The sequence below is a fragment of the Lepidochelys olivacea genome (assembly GCF_965140295.1).
Source record: "Lepidochelys olivacea isolate rLepOli2 genome assembly, chromosome: 24".
Classification (NCBI taxonomy): domain Eukaryota; kingdom Metazoa; phylum Chordata; order Testudines; family Cheloniidae; genus Lepidochelys; species Lepidochelys olivacea.
Genome location: NC_140434.1, coordinates 8,266,770 through 8,291,864, shown reverse-complemented (window position 1 = coordinate 8,291,864; position 25,095 = coordinate 8,266,770). Strand labels below are relative to the sequence as shown.

The following is a 25,095-nucleotide window of genomic DNA, read 5'->3' as shown; positions in this document are numbered from 1 at the left end:
TAAACAGTGAGTTAGTCTTGCAAGCATGGAGACCCTTCATGTTATCACCCAGCCTGCAGTCCATGAAACACAAGGAGGGGAGGAACTGGGAACTGAACCCAGATCAATCAATTTGCAAACATCTAGAAGATAATAAGGTGATAAGTAACAGTCAGCATGGATTTGTCAAGAACAAATGGTGTCAAACCAACCTGATAGCTTTCTTTGACAGGGTAACAAGCCTTGTGGATAGGGGGAAAGCGGTAGACGTGGTATACCTTGACTTTAGTAAAGTTTTTGATACTGTCTCACATGACCTCATACACAAATTAGGGAAATGCAACTTAGATGGAGCTACTATAAGCGGGGTGCAAAATGGGTGGGAAAACCATTCCCAGAGAGTAATTATCAATGGTTCACAGTCTGGCTGGAAGGGCATAATGAGTGGGGTCCCGCAGGGATCAGTTCTGGGTCTGGTTCTGTTCAATATCTTCATCAATGATTTAGATAATGGCATAGAGAGTACACTTATAAACTTTGTGGACAATACCAAACTGGGAGGGCTTGCAAGTGCTTTGGAGGATAAGATTAAAATTCAAAATGATCTGGAGAAATGGTCTGAAGTAAATAGGATGAAATTCAATAAGGACAAATGCAAAGTACTCCATTTAGGAAGGAACAATAAGTTGTACACATACAAAATGGGAAATGATTGCCTCGGAAGGAGTACTGCGGAAAGGGATCTGGGGGCCATAGTGGATCGCAAGCTAAATATGAGTCAACAGTGTAACACTATTGGAAAAAAGCAAAATGGGATGTATTAGCAGGACTGTTGTTAGCAAGACACAAGAAGTAATTCTTCCCCTCTACTCCACGCTGATTGGGCCTCAACTGGAGTATTGTGTCCAGTTCTGGGTACCACATTTCAGGAAGGATGTGAACAAATTGGAGCAAGTCTAGAGAAGAGCAACAAAAATGATGAAAGGTCTAGAAAACATGGCCTATGAGGGAAGATTGAAAAAACTGGGTTTGTTTAGTGTGGAGAAGAGATGACTGAGAGGGGACATGAGAACAGTTTTCAAGTATGTAAAAGGTTGTTACAAGGAGGAGAGAGAAAAATTGTTCTTCTTCACCTCTGAGGTTAGGACAAGCAGCAATGGGCTTAAATTGCAGCAAGGGAGGTTTAGGTTGGACATTAGGAAAAACTTCCTAACTGTCAGGGTGGCGAAGCACTGGAATAAATTGCCTAGGGAGGTTGTGCAATCTCCATCATTGGAGACTTTTAAGAGCAGGTTGGACAAACGCCTGTCAGGGATGGTCTAGGTAATGCTTAGTCCTGCCTTGAGTACAGGGGACTGGACTAGATGATCTCTCGAGGTCCCTTCCTGTTCTATGATCATCTCTGTCCCAGCCCAGCACTTCCTTCCTCCAGTATGAAATATGCCCCAGCCGCGGGGCTGAAGGGTGAAGGCAAAGCATGGGAATGGGGAAGGGTAACAAATCAACTAGCCGCGTGAATCTCTGCTGACCTCTGCTGGAGCTCGGCAGGAGGCGTTTAACTCCTTAGCTGCAGTGGCCCAGGGTGGGTGAGATTTACCCCAGTGCAGGGAGCCAGCACAGGGTGTGATTGGTTTTCTCCCTTTCAGCAGAGCCAGCCTCCTGTTAAATGTCCTGGGGATAAGTCTAAGGGCTTTTACAAGACTCCTTTTGCTTCTAGGAGATAGCATAGGGAGTAGAGCACTGGCCCACAGGAGGCCTGGGTTCTATTCCACTGGCCTCAGGGTGACCTTGGGCAAGTCACTTCCCCTCCCCATGCCTCAGTTTCCCCATCTGTAAAATGAGGATAACGACACTGCCCTTCTTTGGAAAGCAGTGGGGGATCTGCAGATGCTCAGAGCCAGGGAGTCTTATTATTTCAAGCCACAAGTGCGTTAGCTCCAACATCATCCTGGTTTCCAGGAAGGACAAGCTGACATTTCTTCTTCATCGCAGAGCTGCTTCCTGGCACAGGCTTGTCTCCCTAAACCAGCACCCTGAGGACACCTCATGTCTCTCTGCTCCCCCTGCTGTGAAACACTATTAGTTATTTCCCAGCAGCGGCCGAGACTATCACTTGTTTCAGGGAATGATGGTTAATTTGCCGAGACTTTAAGCATTTGCTCAACAGACAGTAGCTTACCCCTTGTGGCAGAGAGCTGTTATTTATCTGTATTGTTGTAGTGGGGAGCCCTGGCCATGGACTAGGTCCCCATTGTGCTAGGAGCTGTACATACACCCTTTGCGCTGTTGCCTAGTGCTCTTCTTCTATCTCATCTAGAGTGATGCTTCTCAGCTGCTAGCCTCTGGCCGGGGATGGCAAGAGAGGCTTAAATTCGCTTTCAAATGTTTTTCTGAAAAAGGAGCAAAGCCTGCTGGTGGCAAGGCAACACCCACTGTCAGAGCGCCTCTGAGTGGTCTCATGGCAGGGAGGACAAGCCTGTCTTGCCTCAGTGCCAGCCCCCTGCTGGCCAAGCAGAAACAAAGCGACCTGGTGCTTGGGGCGAAGAGCTTTTCCTTGAAGTCTGGGAATTAGGGAGTTACAGATGTCCACAGAGTTATGTCATATATATATAATATCAGAGTTGGAAAGGACCTCAGGAGGTCATCTAGTCCAACCCCCTGCTCAAAGCAGGACCAATCCCCAATTTTTGCCCCAGATCCCTAAATGGCCCCCTCAAGGATTGAACTCACAACCCTAGGTTTAGCAGGCCAATGCTCAAACCACTGAGCTATCCCTCCCCCCTGTTCTCTGTAAATTCACCACCCTTCATTCTCTCTCTCTCACACGTCTACACTTGAATTTGGATTAAGGTAGGGTGTGAATTTAAAGCACAATAGTTATTCCAGACTAGCTATTCTGGAGTAAGTCCATGTGTAGACAAGCCTTTAGGTACTTTTATGGCCCCTGTTACCATACAACTGTGATGTATAGATCATGGGGCTGATTCTGATCTCCCGTTGATTCCACAGTGGAGTAACACCAGTGATTTCATTAGCATTACGCCTGCTGGAGGGCGCAATTCTGCCCAGCTCTCTGGCTCTGATCCAGCAAAGAACTTAAGCCACGCTTGAACTTTAAGCACAGACGTAGCCCCATTGAAGTCAGTGGAATGAGGGGGAGGAATAGCTCGGTGGTTTGAGCATTGGCCTGCTAAACCCAGGCTTGTGAGTTCAATCCTTGAGGGGGCCATTTAGGGATCTGGAGCAAAAATTGGGGATTAGTCCTACTTTGAGCAGGGGGTTGGACTAGATGACCTCCTGAGGTCTCTTCCAACCCCAATATTCTATGATTCTATGAATGACCCACAACCTTCAAGTTAAGCACCTGGTCAAGTGCTTGTCAGATTATGCCCTTGCACTGGTGTAAGATCAGAATCAGGTCCATGTTATTTTTTTCAAATGGGTCCCTTGGGGAGGGAGGAGCTGTATCTTGGGAAACCCTTGGCCAACTGACCCCAAATTTTCACCTTTCACACTGGCCCTGCCCCCCATATAGCACACCAGGTTTCAAGGCAATCGGTCTAGCCATGAGGCTTTTGCAGCACGTAAGGGAAAAATAACCGGCCATATACAGAAACCCTGCTGCAGCCTTTACGATGGAGTTTCCAAGCAAAGCTGTCCCTTCGCCAGCCAGGACCCACCTCCCTCATTATGCTGGGAGTAACCTTGACACCACCCGGATGCCAACCTTGTGATAATTGATGGAACGTCTCCCACAAAGGAAGAGCATGCTCGTGAATATTCAGGCTGTCCTCCTCTAAAATCCCAGTGGAAGAGGGACTTAATGACTTTTTTGGCACCTCTTCCAGCTTTTCTCTTCAAGTCAGCCGCTCCCATTAGCCTCCTCGTGCGCTGTGCGTGTTCGCTCTGTTACGTGCCAGGGCTTCCTGTTCTTTTAGTACGCCAGCTGATTGTTCCGGCCCCAGAAAATGAAACCTGCTCATTGCAATGACAAGAAAAATCGTTTCGAGCTGGGAGGGATTGGGGGGGTGTTGGGAGGGGGAGAAACCTGGGCTGGAGTGATCCCATCAGAGCTCTTGGCTAGGTGGGTTGGCTCAGACAGCCGCGTTAGCGCCCAAGACAAAGAACGTTACCCGCCAGGATGCGACATTAGAGGGATGAAATGGACACACGGGAAACAGCTCTTCCAATAGTGCCAACCTCTGGCGTTCAAAGATGAAGAGTCAGGCCCCCCTAGCATGGGCACAGCTCTGCAGGTGGCATCGCCCATCTGCCAGCATAGCTTGCTTCACTTGGGGGTGGGGTGGAATGACCTATACCGGTGAAGGACCAGCGTTGCCAGTGCTCCTAGCCCGGCAAGGTGTCCCCCAGCAACCATGGCCCAGGGCTCCAGGACTTGGTCCAGTGCTTTGGAGATGAGACGTGCTGCATATTCTGTGGACGGGAAGAGACGAGGGTTGTCAGCGAGACGAGATGCGCTTCTTTACGCCAGGCTCAGGGAGGCAGAAAGCTGAGATTAAGAACTTCTGCTGCCTTCATAGAACTGTAGAAATGTAGGGCTAGAAGGGGACCACGTTTTCACCCTGTGAATGTTACCAATGACTAGTCAAGAGATTTCATAAAGGGGCCCCAAAATCATGACACCCCCCCAAATCACTACTCACTTTGGATCATCTTGACCCAAGGGCACATGGGTAAGTAATTGCTCCAGGGCAATAGAGAATCTGGCCCTCTGTAGGAATCAGGTGTTTGGTCACTTCAGCAACGTCTCTCTGTCCCTGTGCCTCACCCCCCAGCTGCTTCTACCTTCCACCAAGAGGAGCGGAGTGCAAATGAAATCGAGAAGGAAGCTTGTTCCTCGGGGAAGGCAGCAAAGGGGTAGAAGAAAGGGGGTGGGACAGAGGAGGGGCAAGAGTAGGAGTGAAGGGCAGGCAGGGAAAGGGACTCTCCCAAATATGGGGGGTTTCTGGACTTGGGCCCATCTCTCCACAGGGAGGTAATTAAACGAGGCCTGCTTGGCAGGAATTAGGGGGGTTGTCTAAGGGTGGAATCCTGGCCTATGTCCCGTACACAGAGAGCAGCAGACAAACCCAGGGTGCTGTGTGCACAGGCTGGGGATATAAAGTCCTGTGGAGCCAAGCTGTTCACTGAACAGTCAGATAACGGTTCCTGGGGATTTCAGGGCTAATACTCCCTGGACAGTGATTCATGGTTGCAGAAAGAAGCTTGAGAACCTGGCCCCTCAAGGATCAAAATCCAGATGGCAAATTGGAAGAACCCCAGTTTAAAAAAAAAAAAAAAAGAGAGAGAGAGAGAGAGAAATCCCCATAATTTTTAAGGCAGTCTCATGATTTTGGGGGGCAGGGGGATTTGTGAATTCTTTCACCTCGCGGGTTTAACAGCACTGTATTCAGGGCTGGGACAGTCTCTCACTCTGTCTCTGTGCAGCACCCTGCATGATGGGGCCCTGAACGTGGCTGGATCCTCTACACGCTCCCACAATAGAAATAAATAATAATCATGAGTAAGAGGAGGCCTCAAAAACACAGACTCTCCTTTGTAAACCTCTTCATTATTATTGTAGGGCTTAGCAGCCCTAGTATGGACCGGAACCGCATTTTGCTGCGTGCTGTACATTAGGTGGATTACGGTAGCATCTAGGCACCCCAGCCATTGACCAGAACCCCATGGCGTTAGGTGCTGTGCGGTCTCTATTAGGCGTATTACAGCAGCGTCCAGACACCCCGGTGACGGAGCAGGCCATACAAACACAGAATACACAGTCCGCGCCCCACTGACCCTACAAGCTAAGCTTTGAGAGCTGTGGTTGAAATGCGCAATGAGCGAGACAAGATTTGATTATTAATGACTATTTACTAATGATTGATGGTTAGCTCATCAGCTCCTTGCGAAATTCAGCAAATTGCCACTTCGAGAAGTTGAAAGAAGGCCAGTGGGGGTGTGCATGGGGGTGCGTGTGTATGGGGGGGTGGAAATCAAAGCAAACTCTGTGGCTAGACTCTCTGCTATTACATTGATCAAACCCTGACATCTCCTGCCCATTAAAAGCAGCTCCCATTGCCGTCAGAAAGCATGCGGGCAGCTGCGCGGCCCGATAAAAGAAAAGCCTTTTTGCTTCAGGCTGCTCAGCAGCCGGGATTCGATCGCACCCCCCATTGGGCCATTTGTTAAGGAACGATCCAGCAAACGCAGGTCCAGGGACTCTAGTTCATGCCCTGCCACAGCTGTGCGGGGATGCGGCAGCCCCTTTGGATTTCCATTTTCAAGCTGTTTTCCACTTTTACATCCCTCAGACACAACAGGGAGCTGAGAAACGACCTTGGCTGAGCAGCAGTTGGCTGCTCTGCTCCATCCCGTCCCCAGGATGATATACGCTGGCTTGGACTCACACCTGCATCCTGCTCTGGAAGACACCTGGGCAGCTGCTCTCCCTCCTGTGATCAGTGACAAACATCAGGGAGCGGTCCTAGGAACGAGCAGGGGGCTAGAGGGGTCAGTGTCCAAGAAGGGTTGAATCTGTTTCGCTTGGAAGAGCAGTGACGGGGAGGGGGAAGCATCTATGGCATTTGAGGGTATAGGCATCAAGCAGGGAGAGCGATTAAAGAGGGTGGAACTAGGAGGAATGGGATGGCATCAAAAAGCCACTGGCAAATCTATGGTGCTTCCCAGCCCCTGACCTCCCAACATGGCTGCCTTTTGCCATTGACCCACCTTTTCACAGCGTTCCCTCTGCTCTGCGCCACCCCGATCCTGGACAGGGTCCCATTGGCCTCAGTGGGGCTCAGCCCAGGCACATGATCTGGGCCTAAGGTAGAAATGCCGGCCAGCCACAAAGACAACATCGTAGAGTGTTTAAAGGGGATCACAGAAAGAAAATGAATGAAGATGAAGGCAGAGTGGCCTAGTGGGGAGAGCAGTGGACTGGGACATAGAATGACCTAAGGCAGGTCTGTGCTCAGTACCTGTTTCCCCTCTCACCACCTGTCTGTTTAGACTGGAAGTGGGCAAACTACGGCCCAAGGGCTGCATCCGGCCCTCCAGATGTTTTAATTCTTCCCTTGAGCTCATGGCAGGGAGCGGGATCCAGGGCTTGCCCCACTCTGAGTGGCTCCTGGAAGCAGCAGCATGTCCCCCCTCTGGCTCCTATGTGTAAGCGCAGCCAGGGGGCTCCGCACACTGCCCCCACCCTAAGTGCCACCCCTGCAGCTCCCATGGCTGGGAGCAGGATCAGGCCCCAAACAGCTCTCCCAGCTGCCTCCCTTTCAGCGCAATAGACAGAGCCGTGTCTGCAAAGGCAGAGCAACCGCACCCGGCTGGGGAGAAGCAGCCGGCACCAGGCTGTCCGAGAGGCTTAAACACAAACAAGCAAGTTCAGTGCCACTGAACAGTGCCCAGAAAGCTGCGTCCCCGACTAGCCACAGTACAGGCACAGCCCGGGCAGGGGCAGGGCAAGAATTTAGGTCAGTCTCAACTAACATCATCCAGGTGAGCAGGCAGTCCAGGCTCTGGGGCCATGCAGCCCATGGCCCCTCTGCTGAGAAGTGGATTGTCAGGCAGATTGCTGTGGTGGGGACCTTGTTTGCTAGAGGAACTAGGCTGAGACCCACCAAAACTCATCTCAGAGGCCAACGAAGGGACCACTCCCTGTCGCTGAGGTAACACAATGTGACTGTGCAGCAGGGACAACACTGTGTCTGTGCTCTCAACGCCCCCTGAAACTTTGCCTAGGATTTGACACACACAAACAAGTCACTCTCAGACACACACGTACACAACAGTGAGTGGACGAGACAGACACCCACTCAGACGACGGATTCACCCACACAGACACAACACACACTTAAAAACATGCAGAGACACAACACAGAAACCCGCCTATAGAGACCCAACTCACACACATCCCGCTCTTGCATTTCCATAATCACTTTGACTTCAGCGTTGCCATCCCTGGCTAGTTTTGCATTATGACTCTTCATTTGCACGTGACTCGGTTCCATTTCGTCTCGACGCCACCAGCCCGGTTGCCGACTCATAAAAAACGTTGCATCCCAGCCACATCCCCCGAGGCTGGATATTTCAAACGATTTATCAGGCCCCGTATAAAATTTAAAGAGCCCATATATCGTGCAGATTGCCGACAAAATGTAATTTCATCTTATGCAACACGCTGATCGCATCCAGCCCAATCAATTTCCTTCCCGACACAGGACCGTATATAACTCATGAGTTTCAATAACATTCAGGATGGATTCTGAAGGGGAAAGTTAACGTGACTCATCTACCTATGCACCTCCCCTGATTCAGATGCACTTGTAGTGAGCCTAGTATAACAGAGTCCTGGCTTGGCTGGCCTCCAGTCACCATCGCGATAGAGATGCTCAGTAATAATGATCTCTTGGATGGATTATCCTTGGAGATCGAAGCCGCAACGCCGGGATTTACTAGCAGGATTGGCTACTGTGTAAGAAGGACTGCGAAGGGCCAGTACCGGATTCATCAGCCTCTCACCTAACTCAGCCCCTAAACAAAGCTCTGATCTTTTCATTTGATCTTTGTTTACTGGCCTGGTTTTCAAAGCCTGCGGGCCGTGGCCTCCCATCGCTTGCCCTGGGTGCCGGCGTGGGCAAAGTACTATGTAGTCTGAATGGTGGGGAATGACACTCGCTGGGATGGGGGATTTGGCTTTGCATGCGTCACTACAAGAAAAAGACAAAAGACTCTAGAAGCAGAACTGGGGAAGCGGCTGAATTTTCTGCTGCCTGCATGGTTTAAACCTCTCTAAGGGGCATGGATCAGTGCCGGGTGTTAGCCAGCGCTCGCCTGCTATGGTAGTTTAGGAATGTATCTCTAAGGCATGTAGGACAGAGGGATGCCAGGGCTGGATGTCTCCATTTATACACCATTCATTGCATCCTCATTTCAGCTAACCTCTCCCTGATTTCTGCACCCACACCCCCAAGTCCTCCTCAATTCTCTCCCCAACGAGAATCCCTAATCTCTCATTAACAGATTCCCTAATTATTAGCCCCTCCCCAATTGCCAGTAGATCCTTCAAAGGATCCTTATTTGCAGTAGATCCTGAGCAGCTTCCCATGAATCCCCCCTTCTTTGCTTGCTCGGCAGTCAGCAGTAGATTCCTCATCAGGGGTGATCCCTAATCCGCAGTACTTCCTTGCCCTCTCCCACAGTAAATCGCTGGTCCCCCTCCCTCAATGGCTCTATAACCGACAATTGATCCAGTAGATCCCCAGAATGTCCTGGCTAAATTCCAACATGGGTGAGGACATTCCACCTGCACTGTCCCTGGGCTATAGTGGCCTACATTTTCACCAAGGCCTCGTGATTTTAGGGGCCCAACTTGAGAAACCTTGAAGGAGTTGGATTTTCAGAAAGGGCCAAGCGCCCGCCCTCAGAAAACAAGACCCCTTTGAGATGGCTCGAGGTGAGCAGCCCCAAAAAAGAAGCCTCCCAAATCTCATCTCACTTTTGAAAATACAAGCCAGGGGTATTTCACTTCTAGTCCTCAAAACGTGACCGTGTCGTTGTGGGCTGTGAAACTGCGGTGTGCTCCCCAGAAGTGGCTGCATTTTGATGACTGGCCAAACAATCCTGTTTGTACAGCAGTTTGTTAAGTGCTTTGGGATCCTTCAGGCAAGATGCACTAGAGTGTTCTTACCTGGAGAGAGGGTGATCCTACCTGTCCTCCAGCCTCCACCCCTAGGTTATCCCTTTACGTGTCCTTTTAAAAACAGGCTGCTGGGGTGAGCAGGCTGCTAGGGCAGCAGCAGAGGGAAATCTCTTCTTTCACTTTTCCACTTTGCAGGGAACTATTTAAAGGAGGATCCTGGCTTGTCTGATTGGCTGCTGGCCTGTGTTGCAAAGCATCATGGAAGTGGGTGGGTTATAATTGCCTGACAGGGGCTGGACTGTGGCTAGGGAAGAAGCTGTAGATGATAGTGCCAGGTACTAGATAGCTACAAAGGGAGAGGTGGATTGAAGTCAAGGGGCCTAACCCAGGCAGAGCGCGGGCCTCCTCACCCCACAGCCGGCAGAGTCTGACCCCCAAAGCCGGCGAGATGCAGGGACTCAATGTTATTCCGTGTTACAGGCAGAAGTGAAACGCAGAGGGGAAGCGGGTTGCTGAAGTAGCAAAGGTGGGACAAGGACCCCAGCATGCTCCTACTGGCACGCTCTAGCAATAGGTCTCAGTGCTGCTTAAGGGTGGGTGCATGAGACTAGCATGACCTTGGTCCGCCAGGCTGAAAGCAGCTGCCGGGGCACCGCCAGAGAACAGGGGCTAGTGGCTGGTCTTTCTGCAGATCAAGCTCTCTGGGCACCCTGAGCTGCAGGACACAGCCCTCACCTCCCTGCGACTGCTGGCAGAGAAGATGGTGCACTTGGCAAATCCCAACAGGCCCCAGCCTGCACTGGGAGGTCAGAGGGGCCTTTCCCAATGCTGGGTTCCCCCTTAGCTGCAGAAGGGGCAGCACATTCTGCAGTGAGTGGCTCTTCGGGTCAGGTGTTTCATGGGGGAGACACAGGGCCTGAGCCTTGCTTGGGACACTGCATCCTCCCAGCCCCCTGGAGCATGGCTCCTGGGGAAGGGCCCAGGCTGACTGTTCATCCCAAGGACTTTGCACGTGCTATTGGGCCTTTTAAACTTGGGCTTCACAGGATTTTGACCAGCACCCTCAGCTTTAGAACTTGCCTCTCCCCCTCAGAGGTGGACATGCATCTGACCAGCCTCTCCTGGAGGCAGAGAGCTGGGGCAGGGATGGATTTAACCCCCTCAGTAAGAGTGGGGAACCTTGAACAGGGGCGGGAGGTAGCTCTGGTGGGCTCCAGCCAGCAACAAGGGTTCAGACTAGCCCAGCGAGGGGGCTAGAGGGAACAAGGGAGGATGTCCTGGTGGGATCAGGTTGCTTTGGATGGGTTTGCAACTGGCCCCCGGAAAGAGCTCAGCCCTGGCAGAGATGGGGACACCCTGGCAGTGTCAGAGGCCGAAGATGGGGGTGTAGGCCAGTAGAGGAAGCAGTCACCACATGGAGATTCCCTCCCCCTGGCCCCTTGATCAGGGACCAAACCAGCTGGGGTCCCCAGTCAGGCTAGAGGCAGGGCATTTAAGTCTCTGCCCATGCTGCTGAGAGCAACTAGCAGAAAGGCGCTTTGGCACAGAGGACCCTGACTGGCTACACCCCAAGGAAGGGTTGGCAGGACTGAGTCCCTGCTTCTCCTGCTGCCTGCACTGTAACAGCTGCATTTAAGCCCTGCTCCACCACCTTGAGAGCAGCTGAAAATGAGCAACATAATGGTTCTTTAGCTCTGCGGTATTAGCCCCATTCACCCATGAAGTAGCTGCAAGGGGCAGAGGGGAAGAGTGCCGGCTGTGGGTGCATCCCTCCCCCATTCTGTTAGGATGCCTGCGTCAGGGAGGGTGGTGAAAGGGAGCTGGGATCTCCAGCTCAGCTGAGAGTCTTGTTCCTGCAATAAGGTAACTTCCTGTAGGGGACTCTCCACCTTCCATTTCCTCTCCCCCCATCCAGCTGGACTGGAATCAGCACTGGGACTAGCGGGCATCAGGCTGGACATCTGGGAACAGACCATTTGGTGCTTTTCTACTGATCAGGTGAGTCACTGGTGGCCGCTTCTCCCAGTGCTCTCCCCTCCGCTCCCCATAGGGTATTTGGCCTCCAGCTGCCCCAATTCCAAGGTGTCGTCTGACCGAACCCGAGAGCATCAAGACACAGCCGATTTACACTGCCAGTGGCTTGGACACGGGAGTCTTTTATTAGTAGCTGTGAGCTTTCTGGTGTCCTGCTTTGACTGGGAGCAACATACAGCATGGTGGGTGCTTTCCTGGTCCTGTACAGAGAGCCCCACCTGGGAGGGATGGGCAGGGGGGGTCCCTTCGTGGTTGCAGTGAGAACCTCCCCCAAACACTGACACAGAGTTTACAAGGAGTTAGCTAACTGTCCCCAGGAGAGAGAGGCCAGTTGAGGCCTGGCTGCCCTTCTCAGCTGGCAGGGTGAAGGGTCCAGACACCGCAGCAGGGGGATTCCCTCAACAGTCCAACCTTCCGAGGAGAACTCCCCAGGACAGCGCGGAGGGGCCTTTACCCCTTCAATGCTGCCTGAGCCGCTTGCTGGGCCAGCCAGTATTTGTAGCGCTTGGTCTTTGGCCTCATGAAGTTCACCACAGACATCGGCACCCTGACAGTGTCCAAGCCATTCACCTGCAACACACAAGCCCAGGACGGAGACATGGGTTAGGGCCCCAGACAATGAGCCGGCCACGTGCTTCCAGGTTAACTGAATGCAAAGGGCCAGATTCCCACGCTGGCGGAAAGTGGCTGGGTCCCAGATCCCTCCACAGCCGGTTGTTTCTGTTGGTCGCTGGCTAAGGGTTTCACCGGCAGGAAACACTCACTAGGCCTGAGGTCAGAGAGCACTCAGGGCAGGTCCAGACACAAGCTTACCAATGCCTCGGAGAGGGAAGACATTTAGAGTTGCTTCAAATCTAGCTGCACAAGCAACCTCACCTTTAAAACCCTTCATGGGCTTGCTACAGCTGACCTGACAAACTGTGCCCGACTCCCCCATCGCCCCACACCCAGTCTTCTGTTCCTGCACGGTTGATACCAGGGCCTTCACCTCTGCTGCTCCCCTCTGAAATCTCCTGTATCCCTCCAGTTCCATTTCAAATCTCAGCCTGCAACATCAGCTCCTTTCTCCCCTGTCTCTCTCTCCCTCTCAGCGTTGGGCCATTCTGTTCCCTATTCTTTCGGGGTTACATCATGTAGAGAAGATACTGGTACGTTACAGGCCCGTAGCTTGCCGAGCTGCAATAACCAACATGGAAATGTAGCACGTATGCACGCATGCATCAGGACTTCAATACAGCAAATTAAGCAGGAGGCGATGCAAATTGGTACAGCTATAAATGACACCAATTCGGCACTCGGCCTGCAAGTTTCAGAGCTGGCTCTCCTCCCCCAAGTGGGCAGGAAGGAAAAGAGGGGCTGCGTTTCTGTGGGTATCTAGTTTGTAAAGCACTCTGGAGTGGATCAGGTGGTGCAGATGTGGGATGCAGCAGTAACTTCGTACCTGAGGATCTCAAAGGAGGCCCAGTCAGCAACAAAGCCACCCAACCCCAACCCCCCCCCCCAAGAGGTAACAAGTATGTTCCCTGTGTCACAGAGGGGGGAAACTGAGGCACAGAGCAGGGAAGTGACTTGCCCAAAGCCACCAGCGAGCGGGTGGCCAGAGCTGAGATCAGAATTTGTCCCAATTCCCATTTTCCTGGCTCTAGCCAGCAGCCCTTGTCATCTTCCAAACCCACCGTGAAGGGTGACAGGGAGGGTAGGGAACGAGGAAGTTGGAGCCGTTTGTAGCTAAGTGACCTTCAAACAAAAGCAGCTGCCCCCTTTCCAAAGAAACGTGCACTTACCGTCACTTCACACCAGTATTCACCCCATCTCGTGATGGGCTCATCGGGCAGCTTCACCGCATGCGGCGTCACAAAGACATTAAGCTGAAAGAATCAGCACCATGACTTAGCCCCAGGATGCTCATTCCAACCTAACGCCTGCAGCTGTCCCTCTATTCTCACCACAAACGGTGGCTGGTGGGTGTTCAATGCTTAAACTAGGTGGAACAAGGCGGTCTGCCCCTATAAGGGCAGCAGGGGTCAGAGGCCAGCTAGTCCTGCATGGCCCTTTTAAGAACAGGAGTTTGGAAGTGGCTCACCAACCCCAGCTGGGAACAGGGGGCCAGGGGCCAGACTGATGTGACTGCCTGCTGGGGAGCGTAAAGGAGCGCTCCTAGCGCAGGCGGGGAAGCCTGGAAACAGGAGGGCTGGACAGGGACGGTCTGCTGAGACAGATGCCCGAGTGTTGGTGAGCTGGGAGGCCTGGAGATGGCAGAGACCTGCAGGGAGTAGACACGTTCCTGCAGATGCCCTCCAGCTTAACACTAGGACGGGCTTGGCCTTGTAAATCCTAACCCCAGCCAAGAGCCGTCTACTGAGAACGCGGAGGCCTTGGCCTCACCCTAGATTTCTGGTCTATCCTGATTAGCCCCTTACGATAAATTCACGAGCCTCCACTCGAGCCGCTCACTAAATCCCAACCTATAGTGAGCCAGCTTTGCTGTCTGGGATTAACACTCTCAGCACCCCAGGGGCAGAGCTAAATTAGCCACCTCCCCCACCCTCAGTCCGCACGCGAGTGCCAGTCATAGCCAGAGTACGAACATTTTTCAGGAAGTGGCGGGCAACGATCTCGTTGTTCAGCTCCCACTTCACGTTGTTCTTCATCCCCACCTCCAGACGGCAGCTCCTCAGGAACTGGACGGTCTAGGGAAGGGCAGGAGGATGACAGATGGAGAGCATGAGTGCAAGGAATGGCCAGGTCTCAGTTGAATTTCTAGCAGACAAGTGTCTGCATCATGAAACCACTGCAGTAACAGAACCCAAGACTGCACAGCCCACGGAGAATGAACTCTTCCCCCCCCTCCCCCACTCATGCCTGCAGGAGGGTCCCAGAAAGTCCGGATTAAGTCACACTGGCAGGACAGAGGGAGGGAAGAGGGGGAGTTTACCCAGTTGTCACCCATGCTACAAACATTCATGAAATGAACAGCTCTTCATTGTCCGGTGTCATGAAGCCAGCACCGACTGAACTTGCTGTTTGTTTGAAGAGCTAGCCCAGGGTAAAGATGTTTCAGTGTCACTGATGCAGGACAGGTCTGGTAAACTCTCTTGCCAAGATCATGTTAAGAGCTGGGTACCACTGGTTGATTGAACCTTCATTATAACTCTGATTCAAAACTGGACTGAACCTCACTCTCCCTTTAGAAGGGCTAATAGTATCAGTCGTTTAGAGACCACAGTAGGTATGGAATGGCAGTTTAGCTAAAGACAAGCGCTTTGCCCTACAGGCTCACAGTCTATGTATTTGTCCTTGCTTTTTATTGGGGAAAAAAGCTATATGAACAAACATCCCCATTTAAAAAGACACCATGCCAGTGACATCACTAATCAGATCAGGTTCCTATTAACATGCCAGGAGTTTCAGTTTTGTTGGCCGGGATTCTCTCATATTTCACTGGAATCGCACCGCTATTTCACAAACATTCGTAGGTCTCCCCACCCCTGAAAATATCCCTTCTACTCACCTTTTCTCCGCTCTGGGTTTGAAGTCTCTCCAGCTTCCCTTCATCACGCAGCTATGAGAAATAAGATTGGGGGGGAAAAGTGAGATGAACACACAGTTAACAATGTCTCGCAGTTCATCTCTGTACAGGCCAGGATTTGGGGTTAGGTTTGGAGCTCTCAATTCAAAATGCCTTAGTGTCAGCCATGTCCCCATTCTGGGTATTTTGGGATAGGATGTCTCCGGTGGGCTATAAGTGAGTCACAACTCGTTAATTCCCATTTCACGAGCCAGCAAATCCAACAATTGTCAAAAGTCCCAGTCCTCACGCCACTTTGCAACAAAGCTTTAATAGCAGGGGTCTTTTTTGGCTTTGTATGGTAGGTTTACTAGTGTATTCAGTGTTACATCACTGAAATTAGACAGCACTTGTCAAAGCAGGTGAAGAAGGGACTTTTGGCAATGCAGAATCCTTGATCATTATGTGAATTACTGTAATGCCTAGGAGCCCCGATCATGGACCAGCAGCCCATTGTACTAGGGGGATGTCTTTTTAAAAAGTTGAATTTGTTAAATGACCTGTTGTTTGCAATTTATAATGGGTCTCCTGGTCATTAGCAAGATTATATTAACTGAAAGGCATTTTATACACCACTCATTTTATAGGAGATACTAGAAACAATTGATTTTAGCTCAATAGTCTTTACAGGATGTTCCCAAATACATCTTTAACATTGCTAGCAAGATTTCAGCAGTCTGTTTCTAACAAAACAATCAGGAATTCAAATCCCAGTAACGCGTGCGAGACACACACACACACACAATTTGCTAAAAAAGGTTAAATCTATCAACCTATTTGAAAACAAAACTACTCTCGATTTACAGTCTCCTGATTGCAAATCTCAAAAAAAAAAATCACAAAGCCTCAAGTGAGCAGCAGTTTCATTCTGAGGTTGCACTACCTAGATGTTTTGCTGAAGACACTAAACTTTCAGGGCCTGGTATATTTCCCCCAACGAAATCACAGGTTAACTGTGCGAGCCAAATCCTAGCTTTTAGGAGATTGCATGCTGCTCCTGCTGAATCCAGTAAGAATCTCAAATTGCTCATGGCAGAATTCTGCACATTAGGACAGCAAAGAGCACGATGTGGGCTGGAAAGGCAATTCCCTCCTCCAACTCACCTTCATTTCCTCCTCAAACATTTTTTTGTTCTCCGGAGAGGCATAAACTGCAAGCCCCTCAAGGAGGAGCTTGTTACGAGCCAGAGATTTCTTCACTGAGACAACATCACCCCGGCTTCCCAAGTCTGTGAATGAGAGACATTGGGCACAATATGACATCACTGGCAAACCCAGCACACAGGTAATTAGAGAGCTTTTATATAGTTACACAGCACATTCCTCACAAGAAGGATGCCAGAGCACGTCAAACATAAGAAAAGGAAAATGGCATTTCAAAAAGAGTTTGGAAAACAGGGCCTAAAAAGCAGAAATGTTTTGACAGAGGCCTGAGAGATGATTGAGCGCTGTATGGGGACTATCAGCTGCTTCACTATACCACACTTCATATTCAGAATATATGAGAATGTGTGTGTGTATACACTCATAATTGGAGTTAGGGTATTATGGAAAGGAAAAGCTCTATCCAAAAATAACATTTAAAAATAAAACCAAAGGACACCAAGTTGAGTAGTTGCTCTTGTGTAGTGGTTAAAGCAGAGGACTTGGAGTCAGAACTCCTGGGTCTGGGCCTGAGCCTGAGATCTGAGGGCAGGCTTTAGCACCAGTGCAATAATAGTTACTTCCATAACTCCTTTATTCCTAAACTCCAAAACCACTCTGTGTCTTAACAGGTAACACCCCACATCCAGCGATCACTCCTGTTTTGTAGTGCAGTGATCTCCCCATTTGACTGCTAGGGGCATAGAGGCAGAGCTGGGAACAGAACCCAGGAGTCCTGATTCACTTCTCTGCTCTAACCATTAGCTAACACCGAGCTCGTAACAGATTGGTGCAAATCAGGAAAGAAATACAGACTCCTATGACAGATACCCAGCACCACTTCAGCTCTTCAGTGTGGAAAGCAAATGCCCCTACTGTGCTATGTGGGGGCGGGGGCTGCACTGGGAACCTACTGTCCACAGACTGAGTGAGGATCAGCTCCAGCTCCCCCTTGGGCCGGGTCTTGGTGTCTTCCACCAGCCTGTAGATGCGGTGCCTCCTGGGGTACAGGCGAGGCGGGCGCCCTTCTTTGCTCAGCGGGACCTTCCACCAGCGCTCCACCACCACAGTGCCCTGCGCAGAGAAACTGATCAGCCCGGGGGGGGGTGACCTCCCCCAAATACCACCCCCCCGCAGGTGGGGAAAAACCAGCCCCCGAGAGACCAGCCTGGGGCATGACCCCCCCCAGATCAGCCTCAGGGGTTGAACTCCCACCCCCCGAGAGAGAGAGAGACGGGCCCAGGGTGTGACCCCCCCCTTACAGCCCCCCAGATAACCCCCCCCAAGAGACCAGCCCGGGGGGTGACCCCCCGAGAGAGAGACGAGCCCCGGGTGGGACCCTCCCCCCAGCCCGGCCCCTCACCCGGCTGAGCGAGAGGCCCAGCCCCCGGCTCTGCGCCCCCAGCTGCTCCCCACCGAGCCCCCGCAGCAGGAGGCCGCAGCCCCGCCCCGCTCCCAGCCTCAGCATCCTCCGCCGGGGCCGCCTGCGACCGCCCGGGGGAAGGGCCCGCGCCGCGCCGCGCCGGCCCAGAGGAAGGACCCCGAGCCCGGGCTGCCCGCAGCGCGCCTGACGCGCCCCCTCGCCCGCAGCGCCTCGCTTCCGCCTTACGGGCCCACCCCTACCTGCCCCCCGGGATCTCCTCCCCCACTGAACCCTCCCCTACCTGCCCCCCGGGACCCCCTCCCCCACTGAACCCCCACCCCCCTGTACACCAGGAACCCCCCATCCCCTAACCCTCCCTGCACCCCTCAGGGATCCCTGTTTCCCTTCCCGTTGTACCCCCACCCCCTGTACACCTGGAACCCCCAACCTCTACTGTACCCCCACCTGCCTGCTCCCCCAGGGACCCCCATCCCCTAACCCCCCACTGTAACCCACCTCCCTGCTCCCCCAGGGACCCCTTAACCCCCACTGTACCCCCACCTCCCTGCACCCCTCAGGGAACCCCATCCTCCTAACCCCCCACTATTACCACACTCCCCTGCCTCCCACAGGGACCCCCATCCCTGTAATATCCCCATTCTACCCCTACTTTCCTGGCCTTGTCCCCCCATCCCCATCTTAGCCAGAGACTCCCTCCCCAAAATCCCTGCTCCCCTAAGGGAACCCCTCCCCTGCTGGTCCCCTCAAGAACCTCTTCCCCTCCCCATACTCCCCCCAACTCTCTCCCAGTGCCCTTCAAGGACCCCCCCAACTCATCCTCAGGGATCCCCACGCTTTCCCCCCTTTGGGACCCCACCCACTGTCCATGCTTTCTGCCCCCCAAAGCATCAGGGGGGTTCAAACCATTGGAAGGGTGCCCAATATTCTGGGATCCTAGGTCGGGGAGGGGTAATTCCCAGGAACCCTCATGGCCATGGTCACAGAAATTCCCATGTCCCCTGTCTGTGCCCCCTCCCTCCCAATTGCTGAACTGCGGCCACTTATTCTCAAGGGTCTCCATTTCCATGTTCAAAAGGGGGGGGTCACCCCAGTTGCTAGAGGCCCCCAGACAAATATATGAGTGTAATTGTATGATGGGGTTGCTTGTGGTGGTGGTGGGGGAGGCAGGGCTCAGCAGCCCTGGGGTTCACTTCTGGTTTATCTCTTATGTTTTTAGAGCTCATGCTTCAGGGTTTCAGATGGCCACGAGCAGGGGTCAGGAAGGGATTTGCTGCCCCCGTGTATTCTGCTGGTTGGTTGGGTTGTTTTAATCTCCTTCCTCTGAAGCATCAGGGATGGCCACAGCTGGAGATAGGCCATGCTCTGAGGGGGCACCAAGCATCTCATAGGTGCTTGACTGGCACTTCTTGCTCACACACTCAGGGCCTAACTGATCACCAGAGGTGGGGCCAGAAAGGAATTTGCCCCCCAGCTCAGATGGTGTCATAAATATAAAGGGAAGGGTAAACCCCTTTAAAATCCCTCCTGGCCAAAGGAAAACTCCTCTCACCTGTAAAGGGTTAAGAAGCTAAAGGTAACCTCGCTGGCACCTGACCAAAATGACCAATGAGGAGACAAGATACTTTCAAAAGCTGGGAGGAGGGAGAAAAACAAAGGGTCTCTGTCTGTCTATATGTTGCTTTTGTCAGGGATAGACCAGGAATGTAGTCTTAGAACTTTTACAAAAAGAAAAGGAGTACTTGTGGCACCTTAGAGACTAACCAATTTATCTGAGCATAAGCTTTCGTGAGCTACAGCTCACTTAATCTAGCTAGGTATGTGTTAGATTATGATTCCTTTAAATGGCTGAGAAAAGAATTGTGCTGAATAGAATAACTATTTCTGTCTTTTTTGTAACTTAAGGTTTTGCCTAGAGGGATTCTCTGTGTTTTGAATCTAATTACCCTGTAAGGTATCTACCATCCTGATTTTACAGAGGGGATTTCTTTACTTCTATTTACTCCTATTTCTATTAAAAGTCTTCTTGTAAGAAAACTGAATGCTTTTTCATTGTTCTCAGATCCAAAGGTTATCCAAACCTTGTCCAGGAAGTGGGGTGCAAGGTTTTGGGAAGTATTTGGCGGGAAAGACGTTTCCAAACAGCTCTTCCCCAGTAACCAGTATTTGTTTGGTTGTGGTAGCAGCCAATCCAAGGACAAAGGGTGGAATATTTTGTACCTTGGGGAAGTTTTGACCTAAGCTGGTAAAGATAAGCTTAGGAGGTTTTCATGCAGGTACATCTGTACCCTAGCGTTCAGAGTTGGGGAGGAACCTTGACATGGTGGCAGAGTGGGGGGATTAACCTGAAATCATTTTGAGATCCAGCTGAGATTTTTTGAACTAGAAATACAGATTTTAAAAAGGATTTTTTTTTTCCTTTGGAAAGGAAGTCCAGAAAGCAGCTGAAACTGAAAGCAGCTTGTTTTTTCTCTGCTTTGTGGCCAAGCAGAGACAAAAGGGGATTATCTTTGTGAATTGCAGGTTTTCTTTGCCTGGAGGCAGGGTACTTAACTCCTGCAGGGAAATTCACAGTCTTCCAACCCAGAGTTTTTTTTTCCCCTAAAAGTAAACGGGGGTGGGGGGTGTTCTACCCATTTGCCTGGAGACGAAAGTGGCAGGGGTTTGGGGGTTTTTTTAGGATTTTGATTTTTTACAAGAAGCACAAGTTTGAAAAGGAATTTTTTTTCCTTTAGGCTGCTGGTAAGCAGGTTTCCAAATAGTTGGAGGTTTTTTGCTTTGATTTGGGCCCAGAGCAGAGACAAGGGAATAGTCTTTTTCTGTAGGCTGACAATCACTATCAGAGAATAGGTATTCTATTACAGCACAGCAAAATTTTACAGCCAAGTCTTGCTTGTTTATTTCTAAACCTCGGGGGTAAAGTTATTTAAAAACAGAGAGGTTAGAATGACAAAATCCACGGCTCGACAAAAGCTGGAATTAGCCAGATTTCAGGCTGAGGAAAAACAAAGGGAACATGAAAGACAGACAGAACTCATGCGGCTGAAGAAGGAGGAGAAGGAAAAAGAAAGGGAGGCAGCGAAAGAGGCAGAACAACACCAAGCGGCTGCTCACAGGAGAGCTATGGAGGCAAGGGCCAAAGAAATGGAGGCAAGGGCCAAAGAACTGGAGGAGAAGGAAAAAGAGAGGAAGCATGTGGAGGAGATGGAGAAGATAAAGGCTCAGCAGAATATACCAACAAACCCTAGCAATCCTTCTCCAGGTACCACTCCCCATCCCAGAAAGTTCCCCACCTACAAGGCAGGCGATGATACTGAGGCCTTCCTAGAAAACTTCAAAAGGGCCTGCCTTGGGTACAACATCTCTACTGACCAATACATGGTAGAGCTGAGGCCGCAGCTCAGTGGACCCTTAGCTGAAGTGGCAGCTGAAATGCCTAAAGAACACATGAACAAGTATGAACTGTTTAAATCCAAGGCGAGAGTCAGAATGGGGATAATACCCGAGCAGTCTTGTCGGAGGTTCAGAGCCCTAAGGTGGAAACCAGACGTGTCATTTATCCGACATGCCTACCACATTGTGAAACATTGGGATGCCTGGATATCAGGAGCAAGTGTTGAATCTCCAGTAATTTGCCCTTCCTAATGCAAATGGAACAATTCTTAGAGGGTGTTCCTGAGGAAATAGAAAGATACATCCTAGGTGGGAAGCCCAAAACTGTAATCGAGGCAGGAGAGATTGGAGCCAGATGGGTGGAGGTGGTCGAGAAGAAGAAAACTGGTCGTAGTTGGAGCGGAGACCAGAAGGGACCACCCCAGACCACACCCTATCACCGGGGGCCGCCCAAAGCCCCACATACCTCCCAAAGAACCCTCCAGACCCCTTATCGTCCCACCACCCCGTTCTCCAGCAACCCACCTCGCCCCAGTGACCCGTCAGCTGGACGATGTTTTAAATGTAATGAGCTGGGGCATGTAAAGGCCAACTGCCCCAAGAACCCCAACAGATTACAGTTCATTGCACCGGGATCACACCAGAGGTCCACAGGCCCAGATACCTCCCAGATACCCTTGGAGCGGAGGGAAACTGTGAGTGTGGGCGGGAAGAAGGTCACCGCGTGGAGGAACACTGGAGCACAAGTGTTAGCTATCCATGCTTCCTTAGAGGACCCCAATTTAATCAACCCAAAGATCCAAGTGACGATTCAACCCTTCAAGTCCAACTCATTCAATTTGCCTACAGCCAAGTTGCCTGTTCAGTACCAGGGCTGGTCAGGAACGTGGACTTTTGCAGTCTATGATGATTATCCCATCCCCATGCTGACTTGGCCAATCATGTGAAGCGGGCCAAGAGGGAGGGAATGGTCACCCGTAGCCAGGCTAAACAAGCCGTGAGGCCTAGCTCTATTCTGGAAACTTCTATCAGGACCCAGTCAGAGGTGATGGACCCGAACCCCAGGCCAATGTCTGCAACAGCAGTAGTGGATCCAGTCCCAGAGACTCAGACGGAACCAATCCCAGAACCGGAACCAGACGAACAACCAACACCAGACCCATTGCCAGCACTGAATCCAGTACTTGCAACCTCAACACCAGAGGGCCCCACCGAACCTGAACCGGCAGCAGCCAATAACCCTACACAAGAGGCTCAGCCGGAGCCTGAATCCCAACATAGTGCACCAGTGGAAAGCGGTTCACAGTCAACAGAAACAGCCCCATCCCCTACATCGCTCCCAGAGGGACCAAGCATAGGTCCACAATCCAATGAGGAACTTATGTCTCCAGTATCAAGGGAACAGTTCCAGACCAAACAGGAAGCAGATGAAAGCCTCCAGAGAGCTTGGACGGCGGCACGGAGCAACCCACCACCTCTCAGCTCTTCTAATAGATCCAGGTTTGTTGTAGAAAGAGGACTTTTATACAAGGAAACTCTTTCTGGTGGACACCAGGAAGACTGGCATCCTCAGAGACAGTTGGTAGTTCCAACTAATTACCGGGCCAAGCTCTTGAGCTTAGCCCACGATCACCCTAGTGGCCATGCTGGGGTGAACAGGACCAAAGACCATTTGGGGGGGGGTCATTCCACTGGGAGGGACTGGGCAAGGATGTTTCTACCTATGTCCGGTGTTGTGAAGTATGCCAAAGAGTGGGAAAACCCCAAGACCAGGTCAAAGCCCCTCTCCAGCCACTCCCCATCATTGAAGTTCCATTTCAGCGAGTAGCTGTGGATATTCTGGGTCCTTTTCCGAAAAAGACACCCAGAGGAAAGCAGTACATACTGACTTTCATGGATTTTGCCACCCGATGGCCGGAAGCAGTAGCTCTAAGCAACACCAGGGCTAAAAGTGTGTGCCAGGCACTAGCAGACATTTTTGCCAGGGTACGTTGGCCCTCCGACGTCCTCACAGATGCAGGGACTAATTTCCTGGCAGGAACTACGGAAAACCTTTGGGAAGCTCATGGGGTAAATCACTTGGTTGCTACTCCTTACCACCATCAAACAAATGGCATGGTGGAGAAGTTTAATGGAACTTTGGGGGCCATGATACGTAAATTCGTAAATGAGCACTCCAATGATTGGGACCTAGTGTTGCAGCAGTTGCTCTTTGCTTACAGAGCTGTACCACACCCCAGTTTAGGGTTTTCCCCATTTGAACTTGTATATGGCTGTGAGGTTAAGGGGCCATTGCAGTTGGTGAAGCAGCAATGGGAGGGATTTACACCTTCTCCAGGAACTAACATTCTGGACTTTGTAACCAACCTACAAAACACCCTCTGAATCTCTTTAGCCCTTGCTAGAGAAAACTTACAGGATGCTCAAAAAGAGCAAAAAGCCTAGTATGATAAACATGCCAGAGAGCGTTCCTTCAAAGTAGGAGACCAGGTCATGGTTTTAAAGGCGCTGCAGGCCCATAAAATGGAAGCATCGTGGGAAGGGCCATTCACGGTCCAAGAGCGCCTGGAAGCTGTTAATTATCTCATAGCATTTCCCACCTCCAACCGAAAGCCTAAGGTGTACCATATTAATTCTCTAAAGCCCTTTTATTCCAGAGAATTAAAGGTTTGTCAGTTTACAGCCCAGGGAGGAGACGACGCTGAGTGGCCTAAAGGTGTCTACTACGAAGGGAAACGTGCTGGTGGTGTGGAAGAGGTGAACCTCTCCGTGACCCTTGGGCGTATGCAGCGACAGCAGATCAAGGAACTGTGCACTAGCTACGCGCCGACGTTCTCAGCCACCCCAGGACTGACTGAATGGGCATACCACTCCATTGACACAGATAATGCTCACCCAATTAAAGTCCAACCTTACCGGTGTCTCCCCAAGCTAAAACTGCTATAGAACGGGAGATCCAGGATATGTTACAGATGGGGGTAATCCGTCCCTCTGGAAGTGCATGGGCATCTCCAGTGGTTTTAGTTCCCAAACCAGATGGGGAAATACGTTTTTGCGTGGACTACCATAAGCTAAATGCTGTAACTCGCCCAGACAACTATCCAATGCCACGCACAGAGGAACTATTAGAGAAACTGGGACGGGCCCAGTTCATCTCTACCTTGGATTTAACCAAGGGGTACTGGCAGGTACCGCTGGATGAATCTGCCAAGGAAAGGTCAGCCTTCACCACACATCTCGGGTTGTATGAATCTAATGTACTCCCTTTCGGGCTGCGAAATGCACCCACCACCTTCCAAAGACTTGTAGATGGTCTCCTAGCGGGATTAGGAGAATATGCAGTCGCCTACCTTGACGATGTGGCCATATTTTCGGATTCCTGGGCAGACCGCCTGGAACATCTACGAAAAGTCCTTGAGCACATAAGGGAGGCAGGACTAACTGTTAAGGCTAAGAAGTGTCAGATAGGCCTAAACAGAGTGACTAACCTTGGCACCAGGTGGGTCAAGGAACTATCAGCCCCCTACAGGCCAAAGTGAATGCTATCCAAAAGTGGCCTGTCCCAAAGTCAAAGAAACAGGTTCAATCCTTCTTAGGCTTGGCCGGTTATTACAGATGATTTGTACCGCAATACAGCCAAATCGCTGCTCCACTGACAGACCTAACCAAAAAGAAACAGCCAAATGCTGTTCAGTGGACCGAAAAGTGTCAGAGGGCCTTTAACAAGCTTAAAGCGACACTCATGTCTGACCCTGTACTAAGGGCCCCCGACTTTGACAAACCGTTCCTAGTAACCACAGATGTGTCCGAGCGTGGTATGGGAGCAGTTTTAATGCAGAAAGGACCTGATCAAGAATTCCACCCTGTAGTGTTTCTCAGCAAAAAACTGTCTGAGAGGGAAAGCAACTGATCAGTTGGTGAAAAAGAATGTTACGCCATTGTCTACGC

General features: G+C 51.2%; 1 protein-coding gene across 1 annotated transcript; it reads right to left on the bottom strand.

Annotated features, from left to right (window-relative positions):
- Positions 1-11,764: 11,764 nt before the first annotated feature.
- MRPL9 (mitochondrial ribosomal protein L9) lies at positions 11,765-17,889 on the bottom strand. The gene is made up of 7 exons (XM_084613573.1): positions 17,737-17,889; positions 17,288-17,447; positions 16,335-16,459; positions 15,174-15,224; positions 14,251-14,352; positions 13,447-13,530; positions 11,765-12,232 (listed from the first exon to the last, which is right to left on the bottom strand). The coding sequence occupies exons 1-7, from the start codon at positions 17,839-17,841 to the stop codon at positions 12,113-12,115; spliced, it is 747 nt and encodes a 248-aa protein (XP_084469699.1). The 5' UTR covers positions 17,842-17,889; the 3' UTR covers positions 11,765-12,112.
- Positions 17,890-25,095: the final 7,206 nt, after the last annotated feature.

What these genes read in the sequence shown, in the direction of transcription:
- MRPL9 (XM_084613573.1), bottom strand. Translation starts at nt 17,841, where the DNA reads ATGCTGAGGCTGGGAGCGGGGCGGGGCTGCGGCCTCCTGCTGCGGGGG. An exon ending in CCTCACTCAGTCTGTGGACA is followed by an intron (nt 16,460 to 17,287) that starts GTAGGTTCCCAG and finishes TCTCATTCACAG; the next exon opens with ACTTGGGAAGCCGGGGTGAT. An exon ending in AAACCCAGAGCGGAGAAAAG is followed by an intron (nt 14,353 to 15,173) that starts GTGAGTAGAAGG and finishes GCCCTTCCCTAG; the next exon opens with ACCGTCCAGTTCCTGAGGAG.